At 38.0% G+C, this 26,883-nt stretch overlaps 1 protein-coding gene across 1 annotated transcript in view; it reads left to right on the forward strand.

Moving 5' to 3' along the window:
• Window positions 1-26,883, forward strand: part of LOC122791409 (5-hydroxytryptamine receptor 4-like) — a 449,172-nt gene that overhangs the window by 291,807 nt on the left and 130,482 nt on the right. Inside the window, exon 5 of the mRNA XM_044059157.1 lies at window positions 20,654-20,673. Within this exon, the coding sequence (XP_043915092.1) occupies window positions 20,654-20,673 (20 nt within the window). The remainder of the gene's footprint in view (window positions 1-20,653; window positions 20,674-26,883) is intronic.

Raw genomic sequence — 26,883 nt, forward strand, 5'->3', positions numbered from 1 at the left:
TAAAGTTTATTTCATGGAAGTGCATCTGCATTTGAAATTAAATGTGCAGAAAGGTAGGCACTGTGGTCCTTAGCTGCTAGTTTTGTAAAAACAAAACTATCCTTACTTTATGAAAAGAAATGTTTGCCATCATTGTCTTAACCACTTTATTATTTTCCATAGCCTTTCTGTCATACTAAACATGTGTGACTAGATATATATAGAACAATAACTTTTGTTTGATTCTGAAAGGAGTAATGGATAATTACATCCATGGTGTGATCTGAATGATATTTGCAAAGCAGACATCATATGTGAACATATCTTTTGCCACTGAATGTAGTCTAGAAGTCTGAAAATAAATGTTTCTGTTTTGTTAACTTCATTAAATGAGTAGATTGCTTAATGTTTAGAGAAGAGTTTATTACTCTCACAAATGCCAATGTATGATTTGATTAGCTGGTTTCATATGCTATGAATAGCTATCACTTCCTTCAATTTTAAGAATGATGCTAGCAGTACATTTAAATTACTGTGTTCATTCCAGTTCTTTAATTATTAACTAAAACTGTATATGCACAGTACATGTAGCACACACTCTTTAAAAAAACATCTACCAAAGACTAATGACTTGGGATGCAGGTAATGGTAATTTGTCATACCTCTCAACTGTCCTGATTTTCGCAGAATGTTCAGATTATTGTCTCATATTTTGGTCTTTTCCTCATAAAATTTTGGTTTTCTGGCAAATCACTGAGGATTGACATATTTAAATAATGACATACATTTGAGTTTTCAGACTTCATATCCTTCAAAAATGTACACTAACACAATACCTTTTATTTTAGCAACTCTCTAAGTTTATGAGTAATATTTAAAATTTGTCCCTATTTTTGGGCCTTTGTCCCCCATTATTTTAGGCTTTGTCCAGATTTCTTGCGCTGAGAGGTTGAATCCATCTTATCTCCCTGTTTAAGGTTGAGTGTTATTCCCTTTTTTAAGCAATATCCTACTTCTTTCTGATTTCTTTTGGATGGGGTTATGCCAGTGCCTGCTATATTCAATTATATCATGAATTTTGACTTTACTGCCTTGTCAAGAAATCCATTATATGCATCCACAACCCTTGCTGTGAAAACATAATTTAACATTACTCCTGCGGCATCCTCCACTTCCTCTACTGAAATATATTGCTATCTTCTATGATGTTCATTTTCCTGAGGTGCTTAAGTATTTGTCATGTCTTCTTATCTCCTTTCTTACAGGCTGCACATATTAAATTCCTTTGCTCTTTCTTTCTTTATAAGCTTTCTGATGATGATCATGTGCCATTTTTGTTGTTGTTTTCTTGACAGAAAACATGTCCACATGTCTGTAAATGCAGAGATCATCATAAATTCACATAGTTCTTATGATGTTACCTCACTCCCTATGAAGGAGTGGAAGAATAGCTTTCCATTTTGTATTGCTATATCTTCTTATCCATCTGTGGATCATAACACTTTCTTTCACACTAAATACCCACTTTTTGATCATTTAATATAATTTTAACAAAGCATGTTTCCATTTCATTGCTTTCAATAGCATACCTGCAATACACAGTGTCTCTTGATGGTTCTCTTACCTACCTGCATTACCATGCACTTCTTTATGTGGAAAATAAGCTGTATGATATATGAGCTTTTCTCAAAATTTTTTAAGTCCCTTTTCATTCTGTCCACCCTGCATTGTACATTGATCTATTTCAGATGCTTATATCATACAGACATTTACAGAAAAGCGTTTTTTCTTCAAAACCCTTCAAAATGCAGGTGGTATGGGTACTGGAGAAGTTGCAGCTTGGGAATAAATTTGAAACACTCCCACTAGTAATGTAGATTCCAAAATCTGGGGCAATTTTAAATATTACTCTAATTCACTTAAAATTTTAATTAGCAGGTTCTGCATGCTTCAGCATACCTGTATCCCCCTTTAAATTTTTAAACAAAGGCACCACCTTTGTATCAATTTTATATATGATAGTGTCAGAAGACTTACCACTACCTAAGCTCATCAGGCTTACAGACTCCATTGCATAATACCCTGGTAACCGAGTAAAGTATCTTTTTTTATTTATATATTATAGCCATCCCTCTGGGAATTCATGTTATATTGGATCTTTTACCACAACTATGATGATATACCAAATAATTTGTCTTTTATGAGGGAGTTCACAGAGTTCCCAACCACTATGGATGAAATCTTGGCCTACAGATTTACGCCACTCCTTTGCTCATATAGCTGCTTTAAAGCAGTATTTGTGGGCATTTTGTTGCAAAACATTATACTTCAAATATAAAATAGTTATATGGGGAATTGTGACAAAATATTTGTGAGAAGGACTATACAGGATTAACTTTATCTTTGATGTTCCATACAACTCAAGATAAGCGATTGATATTATTTATAAGATATCATGTATAACCAGAATCTGCAATACTTAGCGCATACACCATTATAGCTAAAGTGATGTCTATAAATCTTCTGCATTTCCTCTAAGTAAAGATGGCAATGCTTTCTATAAAGTATCACTGTCACTCTACCCGTAAGCATTAGTTTCTCTCATAAGGTACTGTTGTGTCTAGGAAGATGCCACCTACTTATACTCTGTAAACAACTAAAAATTGTGACATTTCTTAAAAGGACTGACTATAACTACTGAAAGCAAAACTTCTTAAGTGGTGCTACTGTGCAGTGTAGATCTACAAAATGTAAATTTTTACTGTGCACTTAGTCTGAGTTACTAACACATGTAGGTCATAACAAGTATAAGAGCAAACCTTGGTTACAACAGCCAGCAACACCTAGCCCAGAAGCAAAGAAAGCTTCAGTTCTGATATCAGAGACAACAGATAAATATGTAAATGATGAAGTAATGTAGACATTTGATTAACAACATTTGCTGGCATTCAGAAAATGGATGTTCCATATGGTCTAGTGGTTAGGATTCTTGTTTTCCACCCTGCAGCCTGGGTTCAACTCCCAGTATGGGAATAGGCTACTCTTTTAGACTAGTTAATGTATATGATCCACTGGAACTCATCTATGTGCAACTCACCATATCCTTGGAACCTATAGATTTCCCTCCATGTCCCAGAAACCCATACTACCTATCTCAATGACTATGGTCCCTCACCGGATCTCAACTATCCCACTATAGACTGAGAGTCCTACACCACTTCTAATGCACAATCCCAGCAATTCCTAAACTTTGTTAATACCAATATCCTGGAATAGTTGTTCCGTTCTCCTACTAGGGGTACAAACTTCCTTGACCTTATACTCATGAACATGAGAGGAAGCCAATATTTCTCAACCAATGTAATGTCTTCGCTCATCAGATCTGACTGTAAGGTAATATTACTTGAAATTAAAAAAATAAATCTGCAGATCCAGTGAAACCAAAAACCTTTAGGAATTATTCCAAAGCTAACCTCTCTCTACTGAGCAACACCATGGATAAATTCCAAGCACCTTCAAATCCAGTAACCACCGTAGCGTATGCTGAGCTATTTACAAAATCTCTGTACAGCCATGTTGATAACTATATAGAGTTAGCTGTCTCAACTTGTACTAAGAATAAGACACACTCAAAAAACAAACCAGCCTGGTTGAAATACAATATAAATTGGTTATACAACAAAAGAAAAAAAATCTTCACCAAGCACAGGAGGAACAAAGCCATACATATAAAAGCTCCTCATCAATCTAAACAGGCAGCTGAGATAGTTAATTTATACTTCAAAGGCTAAATTTGAAGAAAAAATAGCTTCTCAGGTAAAGGACAACCACAAAGCTTTCTATAGCTATGTCCATAACCTCATGGGAAGTACACAACAATGCACAGAAGTTATTGTAAATGGCATCACTCACACTAAACCGGAGGCAATTGCCAGCCTTTTGGCTTACGGTTCAGCTTAGATTTCTCCCCCTACTAGCTCCCTGATAGTCCAAAAGAAATGCCGTATACCACAATTCCCCAATCATTACTAGGGAACAGGTCATAAATGTATTATCCAAGGCCAAAAACACTGCATCGATGGGCCCCGATAACATCCCAGGATGTTTAATAAATAGCATGAAACATGGACTCTCTGGTCCACTTGAATCACTTTTCAGCTGGAGCTTTCAGTCAGGTTTTGTGCCCAAGGAATGGAAGATGGCTACAGTCATTCCCCTGCACAAAGGAAGTTCAACCACTAATCTGGGTAACTACAGGCCCATACATCTTACTCACCTCATTTGTAAGACCATGAAAAGAGGGGTCTATATTAGAACATCGAAATCTCACAATTTCAAATGTTCTAATATCAACCCCTATTCAGCGAATGCTGAAAATAGCGAAATGACAGAAAACCAAATTTTTTCCTAAGGAAAGAATTTGGTTGTCCATTTCTGTCGTTTCGCTATTTTCAGCGCTGTGGTGGAAAGCTATGGGTCGGGTTCAGGTAAGTGTGCGATTGGGCGCGAGTTAGGTGAGTTAGGGTTAGGGCGCGGGTTAGGTATGTGTGCGATTGTGTGGACGTGAGGGTTAGGGAGGGTTAGGTGAGTTAGGGTTAGGGCACGGATTAGGTATGTGTGCGATTGTGTGGACGTGAGGGTTAGGGTGGGTTAGGTGAGTTAGAGTTAGGGCATGGGTGAGGTGAGTGTGTGATAGTGATGGACCTTAGGGTTAGGATTTTGGTTAAGGTAAGTGGGATAGTCAGTGGTGTTTGTACAGTTTAGTGTAGGGTTAGCTGTAAGAGTTTAGGTGTATGTGTGTGGATTGCTGTTTGTTTGGTGTGCTTGTGTTGTGTGTATCTGTTTCGGAACAGCAAAATTTTTTCCTAGGAAAAAATTCACTGTTCTGCATGTTCGATGTTGTCAGCGTTCGCTGAAAAGGGGTCGATGTTAGAACATTCGAAATTGTGAAATTTCGATGTTCTAATATAGACCCAAAAAGAGTCATCATGGACATGATAAATGAGGACACAGGCAACCTACAGACACGGGACCTATCACAGTTCAGCTTTATTAAAGGAAGGTCCTGCCTATTAAATCTAGTGAACATGTTTTGAGGGGGTCACCAAAGCACTGGATAAAGGTAAGACAGTGTGCACAGCTTACCTCAACCTGGCTAAGGCTTTTGATATAATACTCCACTCAAGCATTAAAGACAATCTCACTAATTTAAGTATAAACTCTTTTGTCATCCACTGGATAGCCAACTGGCTCACTGATAGGACCCAGGTGGTCAAAATAGGAGAGACCACCTCCACCAAGTGGCCAATCACTAAAAGAGTCCTCCAGGGCATGGTACTGGGCCTGCTCTTTTTTGTCATCTATTTCACTGAAATGGAAGCAAATGCTGAAAGTTTATAATTGATTAAGACTGCAGATGATTGCAAGCTGGGTGCTATTGCTGACTCCCCTGCAGACCTGGCATTCTTCAAGAAGATCTATATCTGACTTACAAATGGTACTGAAGTCATAGTCTTAAACTCAGTGCTAAGAAATGCATGATTGTAACCTTTGGGAAGTCAACCATCCCAGCTAATTACCATGTTGATAATACACCCCTGAATCGACCTAGTGATCAAGGATCTGGTTATGCAGGTATACAGTAGCCTTATCTTCGGCCTCCTTGTGGCTACAGTAGTGAGGAAATCATTTTATGTTGTACAGCTTATTAGTAAGGACATGGCATCTAGGTCCAAAGAGGACATTATCCCACTGTACTCTGCCTTTATCAGGCCAATCATAGAGTACAATGCTACCTTTGGTATGTCTCTAACCAGGCAGATGTAGCAACTACACCGACCTCAGAGGTTTCTTACAAAAAGAATGCAAGGCATAATAAACCTGCCTTATGCAGAACACCTTAAAGCCCTTTCCCTCTACTCAGCATCCTATAGATTGCTGAGGGGTAATCTATGTCTGGTTTAAAAGTCATGCTCAAACCCAGCACTTATGAATCTCCTACATATTCATATGTCAAAGAGTACAAGAAACACAGCAGTCTAGGGACCTAAATTTTGTCTGTGACTTAAACAGAAAATTGTGGTGAGACAGATGACTGTTCCAGAGACTGCCCCTCTTATGGAGCAGGCTTCCCACCCACACATAGTTCTTAACCTCTTAGCACAAAAAATCTGGATAAAGCCAACAATAATGGTGGTCAAAGCTTCAAAAACAGGAACAAATTTTAAATATTGCTTTTATAAACTTAGAAAGTTGATAGAATAAAAGATCTTGTGTTATCATGCATTTTCTGAATGACATGAAGCCTGAAACTCAAATGCCTGTCATTATTGAATGAATTCAGTCCTCACTGATTTGCCACAAAAATCCAGAAAAACAAAAATTTTATTAGGAACAGACAAAAAATATGAGGCAAAAATCTGGACATTCAGCAAAAATCTGGACAGTTGAAAGGTGTGCATCCATGTGAAGCTGCATTTGTGTATTACCCAGTTTAAGCACAACCTAGACTAGTAGATGGGGAATAGAAAATTTACACCAGGCCTAGCACCCATGTCCCTTATGGAGAGAGGTAGCTTATGAATGCCTGGCCCTCAATGTCCAATTTGGATACAAAACATTATTCTTTCAGTAAAACTTGGCTAGGATTAAAAGGGCTCCCGAGGTCGTTAACCTAGTAACAATTTAAGAATCTATGAATCTATGAGATGCTCTACTAATGTAAATCAGAAATATGTTGGGGATGTATGACAACATTGTTCAGAGGTTCATAGGTTCATAGGTTCATAGGTAGGTACTAGGCTATCGGCCCTAGGGCCCATACAAGCCTAGCCAAAAAATGTACCCAGGCTTTCGCCACCCAAGAAAATTATTTTCCTGTGCCCCTGTCGAGCAGAGCCACAGAACTGATCCCCGGGGTGAATTTCCCATTTCCCATCTAATCATCAAGATTTTTCTTGAAGAGTGCTAATGAGTAGCTCTGTTTGACATAGATAGGTAGTCTGTTCCAGAGTATGGGAAGTCTCTGGGACAGGAATCTATCCCTCCAGCATGTTCTTTTTATTGTGGTGACAAGGTTTAGGTCCCTAGAGCGTGTAGCTCAGAGGGATTGGGATTTCTTTAAGTGGAGCATGTCCAACAGCTCTGGGTTTGACATAGCTTTGTATGTTAGGCAGAGATCGCCCCAGAGTAGGTGATATGCGATGGAGTAAAGCTGTAGTTTTTTGAGACGGTCTGCAAAGGACATCTGTTTGAGGCCAGTAATCCTCTTTGGGAGGTATTTCTGTGGTATTTCCAGTTGTTGTAGATGTCTTGTGAGGTACATATCAAAAGGGGTGTTGTACTCTATAATGGGTCTAATGAGTGATGAGTAGAGGGGAACAATGACCTCTTTTTTTCTGGATGAGAATCCTTTTGTGATGAGATGAGCCATGTAGAAGGATTTCCTGACCACTGTGGCAATGTGATTATCAAAGGAGAGACTACTGTCCACCTGTGTCCCAAGGTCTCTTATCACATTTTCAGCATTAAGTAGACCACCAGCTATGTGGTAGTTCATGGGTACAGAGTTTTTACCAAAGGGGATGACAATACACTTTTTGGCATTGAGCTTCAGGCCATGGCTTTGACACCAGGTATCTGTCTCAGTGAGGCCCTTTTGTAGTTTGTCCACATCGTTAGGAGTTTCGATTATGGCTCCTAGTTTGCAGTCATCTGCAAACTTTGTTAGCCAAAGACCTTCTGTGTTGGCCTGCACTTCAAAGAAGTAGATACCAAACAGGAGAGGACCGAGGAATGAACCCTGTGGTACTCCACTTGTCACTGGTCTGATGTCGGATTTGGAATCCGCTACTTTCACAGTGTGGGTTCTGTCCATGAGCCAGTTGGCAACCCATCTTGTGACATAGGGATTTATACCTAGCTTAGTGAGCTTATCTATAATTCCAGAGTGGGGGAATGGTGTCCAAAGCCTTGGCGAGATCTAGATAGGCTGTGTGAACCATTTTACCCTCATCTATGGCTTTGGTGACTGCTTCAAAGAAGTCAATCAGGTTTAGGAGACATGATCTGCCTTTTACAAATCCAAACTGAGTAGGGCCCAGAGTTTGGAGATTACCAATGTCTTTGTTTATGAGTTCCACGATGATACGTTCCATGGCCTTGCAGACCAGGCTCATCAGGCTAATGGGGCGGTAGTTCCCGGGGTCCGTCGTGGCTCCCCTTTGAGTTGGATTGGATAATCGTGTGATTCAGTGGGTACAAAGCCTGAGGTGAGGCTATGATTGAACATGGTACTTAGGTAGGGTGCCAATTCATTCTGTAGTTCGTGTAGAACGCAGCCTGGGATGTTGTCAGGTCCCATGGATGCTGTGTTCTTGGCTTTGGAGAGTGAAGTTTTTACCTGTGCAGCCGTGATTACAGGAACTTTGCATTCTTCCGTTATAAATATGGGCCCTTTAGGGGTGAGAGGGGGGGTAAAGTTAGCACTGAACCTATCTGCCGGGATGTTAGAAATATCAGTTGGTTCTGTATATTTAGTGTCATTGTGCTGTAACTCAGAGCAGATCTGAGTGTTGCCATTGAGATTTTTAACATAGCTATAGAATGCTTTTTAGTTGTCTTTAGAATCAGTGGCAATTTTGTTTTCATAACTAGCTTTGGAGGATTTTATGAGGGATCTCAGCTTCTTACTGAGGGTGACCAGGGAGTTCCTCCAATCGTGAGATTTTACTCTTTTTTACAACAGTTTCTTTCTTCTGTTGTAGAGTTTGTTTATGGCAGAAGACCACCAGATTGGCTTCCTTTTTTTGGAGGATAGCATCTTGGTTCTGTTAGGGATAGCATGATCCATGCACTCGTGTAAGTGCTTATAAAGTGCATTTGTGTAGGATTCAGCAGTCGTACCTCTATTGTCCATCTGCATGGGTGTCATGAAGTTTGCCACTTCTGACTTAAGAAGCGTGAAGTTGGCTTTGGAGAAATTTTTTACGGTTGTTTTCCTAATGGGGGGTGGGCGCGGGATGTGGATGTCTTGGGTGATCAGCTTGTGGTCGGATCTGACCAACGAGGAGCTGACCTCTGGTGTGGAACACCGGTCAACCATGTTGGTGATGACCAGGTCTAGGATATTGCTGCCTCTGGTGGGGGTGTGGATAAGTTGATCCAAAGCGTTGGAATTGATGATTTCCAGAAAACTTTGAGCAAAAGAGTTGGTACATGAGTAGTTTTCCCAGTTAATGGTAGGGTAGTTGAAATCACCCATTATTAGAGTGTTGGTTTGTACCTTAATATTTTCCAGTGAATCAAGAAAAGAGGAGTGGGAATCCTGGGGCATGGTGGGGGGTCTGTAGCAAGCTACAATCTGGATTGCGGTTTTGCCCAGAGTTAGTTGAACTTGGATAATCTCAGATGCATTATGCCGAGCAACTAGCTTGGAGGTGTGGATATCCTTAATGAATATGGACACAGCTCCACCATTAGTGTTTCAGTCCAGGTTTGGTGGCCGAAAGGTGTGGTATGAATTATAGCCTGGTAATGCAGGGGTGCTCTCTGGAGCTTTGAACCAGGTCTCTGTCACTGCACAGATGTCAATGTTCTCCATTTTAGGGAGTGCCTCGAGTGAGTGCATTTTGAGGTTTAGACTTCTAGCATTGAGTAGCATTACCCTCAGATTTTGCTTGCTTGTACCTGTTATGGTGGTGAATTTGTCATTTGAACCTTGCCTAAAAAAGGCACTATAGGGGTGGCAAGAGCCTTTGCCAGTATCCGGAATCCCAAGGGCGACAGTTACAGGCCATCTCTGGCAAAGCAGTGTGGTCTGTCGATCATGTCATCCCAGGCAGACAGATACTGGATTCCCTTAGAATGACACCAGAAGCTTAGCCAATTGTTAAAGTCAATCATTTTGTCCTTGTACTGTGGTGTCATTCTGGGTGATGGCAGGATGCTACTCAGGGCTGTTTTATAATTATCAGCAAGAAATAACTGAAGGTAAGTTAAAACAGCTGATTCTGAAACTAAACTGATATAGATGGTTCACCACCTTTTATTTTAGGAAATAATGAAAAAAAGGTTAGTCTACGTGAAAAATCTATTAGTTTAGTATTCCACTTAAATGGTAAAACCTATGAATAAACTGCAGCTGTAAAATGTAGAGTTAAAAACAGAAGGAGGCTTTAGCCATGCATAGAACAGGCTAGACTATTTCTGTAATATGTTTAGAAAAGAAGAGATAGCCTGCAAACATTTATAGTTTACTGATACATATTAATTAGATAGCATCTACAGAAACTCTATAAAATAACAACCAATCCATGCCTATTGTTGATTTTTATACAAGGAAGCCAAGTATAAAAACTAATTGTATAAATACAGTAGACAAATGCAAAATGAAAAACACATATGGAGTACCAATCCATTTCCAGTATTTGCAAGAACAGACTACCCAATGAATGGAAAAAGAGAAAAAGGATTGTTACTGATTTTTGAAAAAGAAATAGGAAAATGATCCTAATCATGTAGAAAATTCTATAATATAAAGCATTATGGTATGTTATAGATGTCGATTGTAAGGTTGGTTATTGCAGATATATGTAGTTGGTGCTATTGGAAGATTGGCTTCTTTTTGTTTCCAGTGTTCAGAAGGGATACTACAGTGGATATAAAAAGTTTATACACCCCTGTTAAAAATGTCAGTTTTTTTGTGATATAAAAAAATGAGACCACAATAAATCATTTCAAAACTTTTCCCGCCTTTAATGTGAACTATAACCTGTACAATTCATTGAAAAACAAACAAATCTGTGAGGGGAAAAAATATAAAAAATAAAAACATACAATATGCTGGTTGCATAAGTGTGCACACCCTTAAACTAATACTTTGTTGATGCACATTTTGATTTAATTACAGCATTCTGTCTTCTTGGATAAGAGTCTATCAGCATGGCACACCTTGACTTGGCAATATTTGCCCACTTTTCCTTGCAAAACCGCTCCAGATCTTTCAAATTGCAAGGGCATCTCTTGTGCACAGTCCTCTTCAGGTTACCCCACACATTTTCGATTGGATTTAGGTCTGGGCTCTGGCTGGGCCATTCCAAAACTTTAAATTTCTTCTGGTGAAGCCATTCTTTTGTTGATTTGGATGTATGCTTGGGGTCATTGTCGTGTTGAAAGGTGAAATTCCTCTTCATCTTCATCTTTCTAGCAGATGCCTGAAAGTTTTGGGCGAAAAGTAACTGGTATTTGGAACTGTTCATAATGCCCTCCACCTTGACTAAAGCCCCAGTTCCAGCTGAAGAAAAGCAACCCCAAAGCATGGTACTGCCACCAACATGCTTCACCATGGGGATGGTGTTCTTTTGATGATGCAAAGTGTTGTTTTTGCGGCAAACGTACCTTTTGGAATTGTGGCCAAAAAGTTTAACCTTGGTCTCATCAGATCAGAACACATTTTCCCAATGCTTTTGGGAGACTTGATGTATTATTTTGTAAATTTTAGCCAGGCCTGGATGTTTTTCTGTGTAAGAAAAGGCTTCTGTCTTGCAGCCCTAGCCCATAGTCCAGACATATGGAGAATACAGAAGATTGCTGTCACATGTAGTACACAACCAGTATTTTCCAAAAATTCCTGCACCTCCTTCAGTGTTGCTGTAGGTCTCTTGGCAGCCTCCCTGACCAGTTTTCATCTTGTCTTTTCATCAATTTTGGAGGGACGTCCAGTTCTTTGCAACATCACTGTTGTCCCATATTTTCTCCACTTTTTGATGACTGTCGTCACTGTGTTCCATGGTATATCCAATGCTGTGGAAATTTTTTTGAACCCTTCTCCTGACCGATACCTTTCAACAATGAGATCCCCTTGATGCTTTGTAAGCTCTCTGCAAACCATGTTTTTTGCTGTAGCAGGCAACTGAGTAAATGTCAGGAAAATCCTACTAGGACAGCTGAAATTTATTTGGGGTTAATCAGAGTCTCTTTAATTGATGGCAGGTGTGTACCCAAGAAGATTGAATGCTGTAATTAAATCAAAAGGTGCTTCAACAAAGTATTAGTTTAAGGGCAGGCACACACAACAAAGTAATAGTTTAAGGGTGTGCATACTTAAGTAAGTTTTTTATTTTTTATATTTTCCCCTAACAGATTTGTTTGTTTTTCAATTGAATTGTACAAGTTATAGTTCACATTAAAGGTGGGAAAAGTTTTGAACTGATTTATTGTGGTCTCATTTTTATATCACAAAAACCTGGCATTTTAACAGGGGCGTGTAAACTTTTTATATCCACTGTATATTAAAGCAAATGTATTGTTTCTTGAGAACTGTAGTTATAAATCTTGCAGCATATGAACTATGCAACATATATAGAATGTAAAAAAGTAAATTATATTGAGTAGGTTATTGATTTGAGTGGAACTTTAAAAGGACTGTTTGCTATAAAATAAATCTGATTTCTCAAATATGTACACGTTTGCAGTCCTTTTGGCTGAAATAATACATTACTTTATTTGCTGCTAGCCTGTTAGATTCAACCTTCCCCCATCCCATTTAAAAACTAAAAATTATATAAACAAGACAAGTATCATTCTAACTGAGAAAAAATGGAAATGCAGAACATGTGACCATGCCTATTAACTCCTTTGCCCAAGAATTGTACACACAGCAAACAAAGGACCAAAATCAGGGATAATATCAAATATTGCTCTAATTCAGTTAAAAAGTTAACAGGACACCAGGATTTGCATGCTTTGCATCAACATACACTTTCTGAACAATAAGAGGTACGGCACTGTAATGTCTGGCATTATACTGACCTACTGTAGTTCTCAGTGATTTACCAGTAAATTAAACATGTTATATGGAACAGGGAAAAAAATGAGGCAAAATCATGGTTGGTTTACAAAGTCAGGGAAAAGTTGTGAGGAATGCCTATGATTCTAAAAGTAGAAAAAAAATGTCAGTACTGACTGCTTGTGAACTTTGCAAACCCTGTGCACAGAAAAAGCTAGAATCCATCAACCTGTGAAACTATGTAATTACTGTTTGGACTTAAAAGTCAAAGGTAGATAGAAAATTAAGTATATTACTGATGGTACTGATAGGTCCAAATAAGTTGACTTGTTTCTGGAAGCACTGAGGGGTAAAGCAGTTAAAAACTACCACTGTCATCTACAAATGGTTTGGAGGTGATGTTTAACTCTACTCTCAAGAGCAGGCAGAGAGCATTCATACACCGTTTAGACAGGAATGGAACAGATACCTCACCCATCTCCTCTTTGTGTGCTGTGAAGTATCTTAAGAATCCACAGTTACTTTGAAGTCACAAGATGTGGAAGCCCCATGACTGCTTGGTAAGCAGATAGGGAAAATTCATTCAGAACCTACCAAAATGTGGGCAGTCTAGGCTTGACCTACCACTGTTACCAAAATAGATGAATGCATTCTTCAGTTCAATGGGGCATTAAAGAAAGTCTGGCACTCATTACAGTGCCATAACCACTCCTGTCACAGACTTTGCCTGGAAATAATAGGACAGATGAAATTACCTGTACTCCATCTTGTGAGCAAGTATTGCAAAAACTCAAGAAGGCCTTAGTTTTTGAGCCTTGTACTAGCTAGTCCTGATTACAACCAGGGGGGGTTTGTACAAGTAAATGCTTCAAACTGCAGACTAGAGACTGTACTTAGGCAGATATCTCCAAATGAAAATGAACATCCCAAGGGAAGAATCATATGGAGCTGCGGATGAAGAATGTTTGGGAACAGTAGGAGCTCTTCAAAAGCTTAAATCCTCCCTATATGATAGAAAATTAATAGAAATTGCAGGTTATAATCCCTTAAAGAAGTTACATACAGCAAGTGGACAAAGCGTTTAGCTTCTTAGATGTAATTTGAGATCACCGTCCCACATTATAACAACCCAGCACATGAATGGTGCCAGCAACATAAATGTAAAAGCAAGTCAAGACAGGACTATGTAGCATAACTTAAAATACACCTTTAGCACTCAAACTTCATTTTTGGTGGTGTCTTAAAAGTTGCTTGAGGTCTACAAAGGGAAGAGACATGCATGAAACTGGCGGTATGTTAAAGTGAAGTTATTATTATTATTATTATTATTATTATTATTATTATTATTATTATTATTATTTTATTCAAAATGGTTGCAAATCTTGCAACACATAAAATGTAAAACATGTTTAAAAGATAAAGAAAAGTAAAATGTACTGACTGTGTAATTGCTGTCAGTGGAAATGCAGAATGAGTGTTTGAAAAGAAACGAAAGCTAAACCTATATTTTCAAATGTGAACACACTTGCAGTGCTTTCAGTGCAGAGAATACAGCATCTTATTTGAACACTAGCTTGTTAGAGTCACATACTCCTGAGCTAGAAAACATGAAAATGAAAGAAAAAAAATATTACTTAAAATGAAGAAAATCAGGAAATGTAGGACCTGGAGCTCTGAAAGGAGAGAGAACAACTGTCGGTTAGTTCTACTTTCTGTGCAAGTGAATTGCATTCCTGGACAAAACTCAAGCAGGATCGCATCTGCCTGTGAACCTATGCAGCTTTTGTTTGAACTTAAAAATCAGAGGAAGATACTAAAATAATTTATTTATTTATATAATGGTAATGATAGGGCCAGATCAGCTGCTAGATATACTTCTTCTATGTGTCATCTGTATGTTTAAACATATTTATTTTTTTTCTTTATGAACTTCTACAGCTGTTTGTGTATTTGATTTTAAGATATGCATTTATTTCAAGTAAAGAACTTTATTATTTAGTTTCAGAAGCTTGTAGCTAGTGATTTATTGATAGATGTAAGGCTAATTTTTAAAACTTGTTAATTTCTCACTTGGGTTCCACTTTGGAAGAGTTGCTGCTCAAGCTGTTGTTACCATACCAATATTTAATGGTTGGATTATTTTAAAGATGAAACAGGTTGTGTTCTTGGTGTTCCAAACTGGTCTTACTGATGGCAGTGTTACTATAAAGAGAGAGAAGGAGATGCATACTCAGTAGCTGCCATCAACCCTGCACAGAAACTATTGTGTATAGTCATTTGTATGGAAAATAATCAATTTACAATCACTGTTGTTATTATTGCACTGGAAGGAAATGGCTTTACCTGTACTGGGTGAGATGATGCTACAATATGAACAGAAGATTGTTGACTTTAGTTTTTGGTGTCTTTCCAAGGGGTACAATATTTGTCAGCATGGAACTATATAATCTACAAAACACTCTAATTTGCCATGGGTGGTCTGCACCTGTTCCCTCTAGACTTTTGAATAGTTGTTAAAATATTTTCATACCACATTGTGCCTTTTGTAGACATGCTAAACTGATAAACCTTACAACACAGCAAAACCAACCATAGAAACTCTAAAGGTGCTACTGCTCAATGCCAGCAGTCTAAACAAGAAACATTACTCCCTTTATGCTGTCCCCACCCTGGAGAATGCAGATATTTATGCAGTTACTGAGATGTGTTTTAGAGCCATGGAGAGCTCCCCAACAGCGCAGGGCTACAATGCCTTCCACACATTTCAACCAGTTACTGCACAGGCAGGGATTAAAGGTAGAAGTGACTCAATTTACAATAACAACAAAGATACCTCAAGGATGGTCAAACAGGATGGCATGCCAGCTTCTCCACATCCAAATTACCAAAGGCAAAGTCCCACACCATAGTCTTGCAAGCTACAGGTCTCCATCTATGGCACAGGAAACCCATAACACATATCTAAACTTACTATAAACTGAAATATAAATGACCCAAAACTCATAGGTCCAGAAATTCCTGGACTTTGTCAATGCAAACATACTAGAACAGTTAGTTCATGCGGCCACTAGGGGTGCAAACAAACTGGACCTGGTCCTCTCATGGGAGAACGTTGCATGATACCACCCCCACCCCACCCTCAGTGTAATGCCCTCTTTGGTAAGGTTGAACCATATAGCTGTCTCCTTTAAAATTAAAAAAAAAAAAAACATGGTCCCTACTAACCCTAGAACATTTTGAAACCATTCTAAGGTAAACTTTCTGCTAATAAGTAATAACCTGTCAAAATTTCAGGTTCCCAACCCCAAAAATACGGCTGCTATGCAGAATTGTTCATAGAGCCCCTGAACAATCATGTTAATAGATGCATATAAACAGCTGTGTCTATCAGGAATAAGCACAGAACAAACTAAAAAACAAGTCACCCTGGTGGAATCCCAAAAGAAAGAAGGTCATTACAAAATTAGGAAGTGCAATACCCAGCAGAATAAAAAACTTTCATCAATCTAAACAAGCAAATTAGAGGGCAAATCATGTCTACTAAAGCCAAATTTGAGGTAAAATAGCCACCCAGGTCAAGGGCAACCATAAGGCTTTCTTTAGCTATTTCTGCAGGATGGTGAATTATTATGAAATCCATTTCTCATCTTAAAACAGTACTGCTATTCCAACCATGAAAACCATGATTACAGTAGCTAACTGTATTTATGAGTTATCCACAAAGTATCATAACTTCACTAAAATATAGCATCATCTCACTGACTGAACAGGAAATAGATTACCGGTGCATGTTGGATACCACTTGCCTGAATGCAGTGAAGGCTTTCAAAACTATCAGCCTGTTATTCAGTTGGCAGTCTGACATTGTAAGGTGTGCTAGTAAATTAGAATAGAATTTAACTGAAGTACAAGGAACAGCAAGGCTGGCAATATGTGCCAAAGTTCAGTCAAGAAGACATTAGCAGTAGAATGTCACAGGATCATAATTATGACAGGTCCATTTCAATAACTTCTCAATCGACATTGCAAAGAAATACAAAAAAACAATGTCTTGCTTTGTGGAAGGCATAAAGATCTATCATTAGGCTGGCTGGGGATGTAAAAAAATAGTGCCCTGCAAAAGGAATAATCACAGGCCAAGAGCATCCCATTTTACATTTGGCACAAAGAATTAAAAAATCATGCTTGCACAGTATGAACGTGAATGGCTTAACATGATCGGTAAAGGTACTGGTAACCACAGCATTGTAAATTGCCCATACTGTCATACAGGTGATGAGACAATGTTGAAGACCATGAAAGAAGAATATGGGACTCCAGGATACATAAAAGTAGGTATTGTTGCCTGGAACCCGTGAAGCTCCACCTTGCTGGTACAGCAGTAATTCATTATCTGCAGCAGTGTATGCATTTATACAGGACATGAGCAATATTTACAATGCACTGCAAGAGACATCTGACACCTACGCAAGGGTATAGCCGGGCATACTCTTTGTACTCTACAGAATATATTTTTTCTTTTCATCACTCAGAAACATTGTAGCTGTCTGAAGTAATGACTACAACAACAGATACATAGCTTGCTTACCCAGAGGATTGCTAATCACCTAAAAATAATACCTTTAATAGTAGAAGAAACCACATGAAAATGATGTGCACATTTTTTAACTGCTGGGGGCAGCATTTTGAAAGATGTGCCCATTTTTTAAATGCCAGTTGGGTTGGGGAGAGGTTTTGAGTACAAAATGGAGTTTTCTGGCTATACCCCACTCTGTACCACAAATGCAGTGGATGAAGTCTACTCTTTGATTTCAAACTAGCAGCTGACATAAGACCCATGCATTTGTTGCAGGAGGCATTCAGTGATTCATCAGAATACTCCCATAATAAATAGTGGGATGACACCTGTGTTAATTAAATTGTAGATTTAGTAGTTGTAAACCCATCTCCCTTCATCACGCTGTTTAATCCTCGGGAATGACCAGTAGCAGTAAAGTTCCTTGAGGTTCATACTTCCAAACACATTCACTGCACTGACAAGTCTGCAGACAAATTGTCTGTAACAGTATCCAACATACTAAAACTGACCACAGTTTGCAATGTTATCACAGCTGCAACATTCTGTTGTTTGGGCTGTCACAAGACTTCTGTGTGAACCTTCTGGCCAATTCTTGAAAATATAATACTTTACATCTGGAAGAACACAGACAGGGGAAAAGTCATCCCTGCAAGCAGTCTAAAAAACCTGATACTAGTTTTATAGCCTTTTGTGTTGGTCAGCCTAATGACTTCCCTACCTGCAGCTAATATGCCCCTTCATTCCTCCTACAGGTCAAGAGCCAGGCTCATTCATTCCACTGAATGAGGCAAGACTTCTATGGCTTATTTACTGCATGATCAGGGCAAAAGCCAAATCAGCCTATTTTTCACCTCCGAGGTGAGAGTCGGATGTTAGGGGGCAGGCCAATCTCTGTAAGAGGCAAGGACAATCCTAACTCCACTCCCCATAATGGTGGCAACTCTGCTGAACGCAGCTGTAAGGAAAGTGCCCTGCATGTTGCCATACAGATGGCAACTATCATGATTTCCTCAGTAGTAGAGTGTCTCTCCTATCAGCTGCTGCCCACAGTATCCCTACTGTCCTTTTAAGGTCAGTGATGCAGCAGTCACATCACCATCTTCCCCCCAGGATGGCAGAGCCAAAAATGACCACTCATTCCCTTCCTAGTACCTTGACCTGCTAATTGAACCTAGGTCATCTAGATCATAGTCAGCGCTTTATCTCTCTATGTTGCAGGGATGAGGCAAACCTAATATCATTTTTTTGTTGTTAAAATTCTCTCATTTTCATTGTTTTTTATCCAAGGTACAATCCATTTTACATGTGTTACCAACATAATTCTGCTGGATGCCATGGGGTTGCTTATCTATGTTTTTCCTGCATGTATTAATACATTCTACGTCATCTCATTATTCTTACTATACTATTGCATTCTACATTTTTATTTGTCACACAAAAGATTTTAAGATGAATTTTTACTCATAAACCAAAAGTGTAATTATCAAAACAAAACAAAACAAAAAAAGAAAACATAAAAACAAAGAACAACATTAGAGGATTCATTCCCCTCCCTGGTTACTGTCTGTGTTTTTCTTTTATGTGTAATTTCAGGTCTCCTGTAATTATTCATATTCTCCAGGTATTTCCATCTCTCTTTTTTAATTTTGTTAGTTTACTTTACGTTATCCCTTTCCCCCTTTCATTGCCAATTTCTACCCTTCCTGTCTATTACTATCTGTCATCTTCTCCGTATCTCCTGACTATTTTATTCTTTCTTTTGTGCATCTACTCAGTTTATGTTGTATTTTACTACCCCTCTCTGCTGCTTCTCTCTTCCCCTTCTGGTATACTTACTTCCTCCTCCCCCCGAGAGTGGCTCCTGTCTTTTCCATTTTTTAGTAATTGCTTTTTTCCTCATTTGTAATTGTGACATCTGGATAATATCCCACAGGACTGCTAACAATAATGTGATGTCCCTTACTATCCTGGATCTTTAACTAAGGAGCTTCAGTCCTCACTACTAGCTCCATTGTGAGACTGTCACTTAAACAGGAGTAATATTTCACAATTTCCCTAAGAACACAATAGGAGTGCACTCTATAACCTGGGACTGGACTGTATACTTCTCTGCACCCCTTATTAGACACTTCAGAGCAATGTGTCCAAGTTTAAGACCTCTGATACACTCACACTTAAATTAAATCTCAATCTCACACATCCAAAAACTTCTGGGAGAGCCTGACACAGATTTCCAGTTGTGCTCCTTCCTTAAAATAATATGGTAACACACTCCCACCAATCAGATACCATACATACCCATTTAAAGGGGTGTCCAATTATGAAAATTAGATATTAAAACAAATGATACCAAATGGCCTAAAGCAGCCAGGTTTATGGAGTAGCCCGGAAAGTTATCAAAGCAGGTATAAGCACCGCCTAATCACTAAAGAAAGCACTGATTGACCAGCCACAATGTAAGTTAATAAAAATATTTAATAATGAGCAAAATGATTAAAATATAAAACAGTAATTTCCAATAAACAAACAGAACTCAATCACCAAGAATATAAAATCCATATTGAAGGATAAAAATCCAACATCTAGAAAAACTCTTAACTGATTAGTTATAATTTTCCTATCTGACTAAAGAACACTGTCCCTGATCTAGACTAAATTATTACAACAGAGTAAAGGCAGGCATGCAGTTATTGGTGAGTCTTTCTGGGTAACCACTGCACAGTACAACTGTGAACAACTGACAACTGCAACTGGCTGTTAACTGACAACTGACTTCAGCAGGCTCTTTTATAGTCTAGCCTAACTGTCAGAACTGTTCCATTTCTAATTTTCATTTCATAGTTTGAAAATCAGCCAATAACTATTTACTAAAGTTCCTTCCTATGTTTCAGCATCTGACAGTAATGCATAGCAACTGTCAACATTCCTATGACATCATCTGCAGATCAGCTGATTCTGAGACAGTCTGCATTTAGAATCTTCTGCATGCATATGCACAGTTAGAAATGTAAAGGAACACTGTTCAAGTCTTTAAAACATTCTGTACAAACAGATAATAAATCAGCATGTAAGAACTTATTTACAATATCATAGCTAGTTATGCTGACATATAATACACAGGTTAATCTGAAATTATGTACAAAAACCTCAGCCAGACATGCTAGCACAGATGACAGTGTCTAATTTCTTTGCAGTCATCAGCCTCATCAGTATTTTTCCTTCCTCTCCAATTCTATTCACACAACCTAGTAAAAATAATTTCTTCAACACAGCTTCTGTTTGAGGAAACATTTTCCCATTTCTTGTAGATCCCTCTGAAACTGCATCAGTTTTGGACAACTCCAATATATATATATATATATATATATATATATATATATATATATATATATATATATATACACACACACACACACACACACACACACATATATATATATATATATATATATATATATATATATATATATATATATAGATATAGATATAGATATATACCCACTTTATCCAAGGTCCATATAGATGCCTCTATGCTCTCAACATCTCCATCATGTATCATCTACCATTTGGAGCACCTTACTTAGTTTTGCTAGCATATACCACTTTAATCCAATTTTCCCATGTTCTTCTACCTTCTACCCTGTGCTTCTGTTATTTATACTACTTCTGGTATTTCTGCACCCATACCTATTCTTTTCTTGATTTTTATCCACTAGCAATCTTTCTTTGGTAATCCCACTCCAGCCTATCTTCTGGTTAGTATTCCTCATGTATTTCTCCCATCTTCTTATTCTACCTTCAGCCAGTACTTGGTCCCTGAATCTAACCTTATCATGCCTTTTTGTCCTTCTCTATGTCACTGTTTCCTTCTCTTCCTCCCCTTTCATTCTTTCTATCAGCATCAAATTTTCCATCCAGGCTTTCTACCCCATTTTATTACTTCATATTAAACACTATTTGCATTCACATTGCTTATTATAATCTTAAATCTCTCTCTGGTGTTTCCCATATATATTCTATTATAACCTCTCTTCTTTGACATTCTCCCTCTTTTATTATTATAATTTCTTTCATCACCTACTTCCAGTTTGCTTCATATTCTCCATCCACCGATCTCAGAATATTTTCAACTATGTATGCTTGCAATTATGCCTAAAGGCATGTTGCTCCTAACCCTCTTCCTCCTCTCCACCTGTCCTATTAACTCATTATATGGGATGCTTCATCTTCTTCCAATCCATATAAATCCCCTCCCCTCCTCTCCACATATCCTACTAACTCATTCCATGTGATTCTTGGTCTTCCTCCATCCCATATAAATCCTCCCCCCTCCTCTCCACTTATCCTAATAACTCATTCCATGTGATTCTTTGTCTTCCTCCATCCCATATAAATCCTCCTCCTCTCCACTTATCCTATTAACTCATTCCATGAAATTATTTGTCTTCCTCTGTTCCATATAAATCCCCTCCCCTCCTCTCCACCTGTCCCATTAATGTATTCCATGTGATTCTTCATCTTTCTCCATTCCAGATAAATCCCCTCACCTCCTCTCCACCTGTCCTATTAACTCATTCCATGCTATTCTTGGTATTCCTGTGTCCCACATAAATCCCCTCCACAGCTTTTTTTTACTTTCTTCAACTTGCTTATCTCTGGTATCTGCCAAAACATGCTCTGGATAGAGATATTATGTCACAATACATACTCTGAATACTTGTATTCTTTGGTATAGATCCAGTGTGACCCCCCCCCTCCATTTCTGTAGTTGGCCTTTAGTTTTTCCATATATATCTGTCTATATATATATATATATATATATATATATATATATATATATATATATATCTACACATTACTTCAGATGAGACTTTGAATAAAGCTCCTATGTGCCTGAGTTGGTGGTAGCTCAGGCAGATGTAAAAGATCCTATGGCATTTATTGAAAAGAGTATTTTTTTTATTTGTATACATATATACAATTCATAATTTTACAAATTTACATATTTGCAATTGTGACAACCCTCCACCAGACCAGTAATCAAGGAGCCTCAATCCTCACCACTGGCAACAGTGGGTGATGTTCACTGAGGGGATGACAAGTACACAAATAGTATTTCCCTTAAGAGCACACAGAGATCACAGTCACTCCAGGGCTAGTTTCTCACTCTTTCTCCAGGTTCCAAATAAGACTCCCATTGGCACAGCTATAGAGTTGAGATCTCAGCTGAATGACCAAGACAAGACCTCCAGCACCCTGTCTGTCCAACCAGTGCTTCATGTCCCTGCCCAAGTAGCTGACACACACATTCTTTGAGGTTTGATTTATACACACACACACACACACACACACACACACACACACACACACACACACACACACACACACACACACACACACACACCTGGGAAAGGCTGGCACAGGTTTACTAGCTATGCCCCCTTCTGCCCAGATTATAAGGTAGCTTCCACTGCCACCAGTCAACTCCTTATCAGCTACTTTAAGGCCCTTAACAAAAGGTGCCCAGTCTTACTGTGTAATATTAATATTAACACAAATGGTAGTTTGACCAAGAGCAAGGCTTTTAGGAGTGCCTCAAACAGTGTCACCAAATAAATATGCAAGTACTCTCAAAACTTAAATATTTCTACACAGATCAGCCACCATGAAAGGTTTAAATATATTTAATAATAAATAATAAAAGAACAAGATAATACTAAATATATATTCACAGTGACATCAGAGTTCAAAACCACAGGAAATATTTAAAACAACATTGCTGGATAGTCTCAAATAAAGAAAGAAAAATATCTAAACTAAGCATCACTATATTCCTGACTGAGTCTTAGAGAATGACTATAACCTAAGAACTTACTAATAGAGCAAGGCAGATGTGGTGAATGTTTTTTTCTTGCTGTTGTCAGGTCCAGGGGAGAATGCAGAATGCTCTGTCACACTAAGAGACTTCTCAAAATAATATCTCAAATATTACTGTTTGGATTGCTTGCAGAATTACATCACTTCTTGTTGTCTGACTTGTGGTCTCCAGGCCAAAACCCCTATTGCTGAAGTTGGCAGTATTTAGCATCTACCTGCAAAAATATATAGACATGGGCTTCTCCTCTGGTCTCTGGCAGATGCTGGAAGTCATAAAACAATTGCATTCCTTTGTGCTTTCAAGACGAGTAATTAGTTCACCCTAAAGACAATACAGACAATTTCCTAGTACAGATATTGTGTCTCTTAATACATTGAAAACTGAAAGATACCATCTTCTATGGCCTAGCCATAAAGTCATTTAATTTCAGTTATTTTTCTGAAGTTTGCTGTACTGAAGTTAATCTCCTGTATTCCAATTTCCACTGCTAAAATATATACATTTAAACAGTTACAATAGTGCATGTACATTTCTGTTCTCTTCCATTTTAAGCACAAGCATTTTACAAATACATTTTCAACACACACACCTGTACAAGTAGTTTGATATGCAGATGACATACAGTGCTAATACATTTGTAACACAAGCATCTTATATAAATCATTTTGATATCCACCAATGACATATAATTATTTACATAATTCCAGCTAGCTGTGCTTGCAATACCTCCTTTTATTACAAAAATATTTACATATTTTAAAATCATTTAGTATATTATTTCCATTTTAAGTATCCCCCCACTCTTTTACCCACAACCAAAACCATATTTTTCAAGTATTTTTGCCAGTGTCTATTTTCCATTGTATCTGATTTCATTGTCTTTCAGTCAATATAGTCCATGTTACATAGAATATGATTCTGTCCATTTTCTTAGCTTCTTTCTGGGATCTTGTCCTATAAAACCCATACTCTGTCATGTCCAAGTTTAACATTTCAAAATTTAAATAACTTTTAACTCATTCACTCCGGAGCAGCTCAGAAAATGCTGCCTGCTTACTTCCACTATAGGAACAACAGTGGAGGCAGAACTCATTTTCAGATAATCCATTTGTAATACCATACAGAAAACAAATGTTCATAACTCTTTAACCATAAGAGCTAGACTAAAAATGTAAAAGCAAAAGTTGTTCAGCAGACACTGACCTTTCCAATACTGTACATGTTGATAGTGCATATCTAAGTCATTATTAAGTATTTGCCAAGGAATACTGATATTGTGCATATTTTTTACTTTTTTTTTGGTAAAACAAATCACAATATCTTGGTAAATGTACCATGTAGACCCATATAATGTATAATTAATTTATTTGCATGAATGTCAGCTTTAAAATGATACCTTAACCATTGCTGTCTGATGCTCTTTATGGAGATAGTCACAGAAATATGATTAATATTATATTTCTCATAATTGATAAACAAAGCACAATATCTCATTACCTGTAACAGACATAGACTACTTATAGGTTCATAGGTGCGTACTAGGCTAATGGCCCTGGAGCCTTTTCAAGTCTAGCCCATAGAAGTGCCCTGGCATTGTGCCATCTGACATTATCAGTGTGCAAGTTGTGTGGCTCAATGTCAACTTCAAAATGATGCATCATTTTTGTCATCACCATGCTCCCTTGCAAACATATGGGCATAATAATGAGAAATATTGCAAATGTATAATTTTTATAATCCCACAAGACTAAACAAACTGTGATATCTGTACATGTGCACAGCATACAGACACTGTTCCTTTACCATGTTGTAAGGAGTAATACTGTCTTAAAAATTAGGTATTACTTAGGATGTTGACATGCTCCCTTGCAAAGTTATTTACCAAAATATGAAAACAAAATCATAATTTTCCATACCCTAAGTCTTAAATAAACTTTGATATCTGTACATGTGTACAGCATATAGACACATTTCTTTTACCACTTTGTGACTATTAATATTGTCTTCAAAATTAGGCATTATTTAGCACATTGACATGCTTCCTTGCAAAGTTATTTACCAATATATGAAAAAAAAAATTTTCATAACCTTAGTCCTAGAAACCTGTATCTGTACATGTGTACAGCATATAGACACAGTTATTTTACCATGTTGTAAGGAGTAATACTGTCTTCAAAATGAGTTATAACTTGGGACATTGACATGTTCCTTTGCAAAGATATTTACCAAAATATGAAAAAATACATAATTTTCATAACCTTAGTCCTAAAAACCTGTGATATCTGTACAAGTGTACAGCATACAGACACAGTTCCTTTATCATGTTGTAAGGACTAACACTGTCTTCAAAACAAGGTATCACGTGGCACAATTACATGCTACCTAGCAAAGTTATTTACCAAAATATGAAAAAAATCATAATTTCCATAGCCTAAGTTCTAAAACTGTGATATCTGTATGTGTGTACAGCCCATGGGCACAGTTCTTTTACCACATTGTGAGGACTAACACTGTCTTCAAATGAGGTATTACTTAGCATGTTTACATGTTCTCTAGCAGAGGAACAATTACAATTATTTTACTGTGTTCTGAGTAGTGAAAAAGGTTATCATAAAATGTAATGGACCTTCACTTACCATACAGCTCCTACTTGGCCATGGTTGTTTTCCATCTTTTGTCACTAAGTGCATGTTAACAGTATAGGCATGCATTGCTGCCATCATGCCATTGTGAAGATCATTCAAAAACCGTTCGGTGCCACCTTCATTCAGGTGAACTCCATCATTTCTGAAAAGGTGATCATCTTCTGCAGTGATGCTGTTATGGCTGATTTTTGATCCGCTTACCCAGAGAATCAATCCACACATGAACCCATTCTGCAACTGTCTGGGCTTGTGCTCTGCCCATTGGCTGTTTGCATGTCTCCAGTTCTGGTGAGGAATTATGTCAGACCACACAAAATGACAATGTGGCCACCATGACTGTATGCATTCGAAAATCTCCTTGATTTCAAACCTCAGCTGTCCAAGTGGATGAGTGATGACATTGTTCCCTCCAATGTGCAAGACAAGACTGTCAGGCTCTGGGTAGATGGAACACTTCTCTTCCAAAAACTGTAGGAGTCCACTCCAATGCATACCTCATCTTGCAATCCAGTGTACATTCACTCTAGATATGGGGAAGCTCAAGTTGTAGTAGTTTTTATTTCTGGAGGTATGTCTGGCAGCCTAGTGAACATAGGAATGGCCACACACCCACACTCTCACTTGTCATTCCTCTGCTCCTGAAGCCATGTCACTGTCACCAGGTAGAAGTACCTGCACAGGGAAGAAATGCAAGTCGGTTACTGCTGATGTTTGAGGGAGTTATTGCATTACTACGAGATGGGGGACGGGTTGCTTTCCACTTGAAATTACACCTGAAAAACACAACAGTATCCAACATTCTGATGTTATATACCTGTACCGATGCACTGGAAAAGCAACACACCAGAAAACTATATAGTGACTGTGTGATGTTCAGTTGCAGTAGATAACAATAATATGAAGCATATAACCACAATGGGGACTTTACTGTGTATAAACCAAATTGTAAAAATGACAGAAAGAACATGGGGGTGGCATGAAATGACTGCACATAGACAAAAAAAAACAAATCTGG

Source organism: Protopterus annectens, chromosome 17.part0 (assembly GCF_019279795.1).
Source record: "Protopterus annectens isolate FY-2018-M chromosome 17.part0, PAN1.0, whole genome shotgun sequence".
NCBI lineage: Eukaryota > Metazoa > Chordata > Ceratodontiformes > Protopteridae > Protopterus > Protopterus annectens.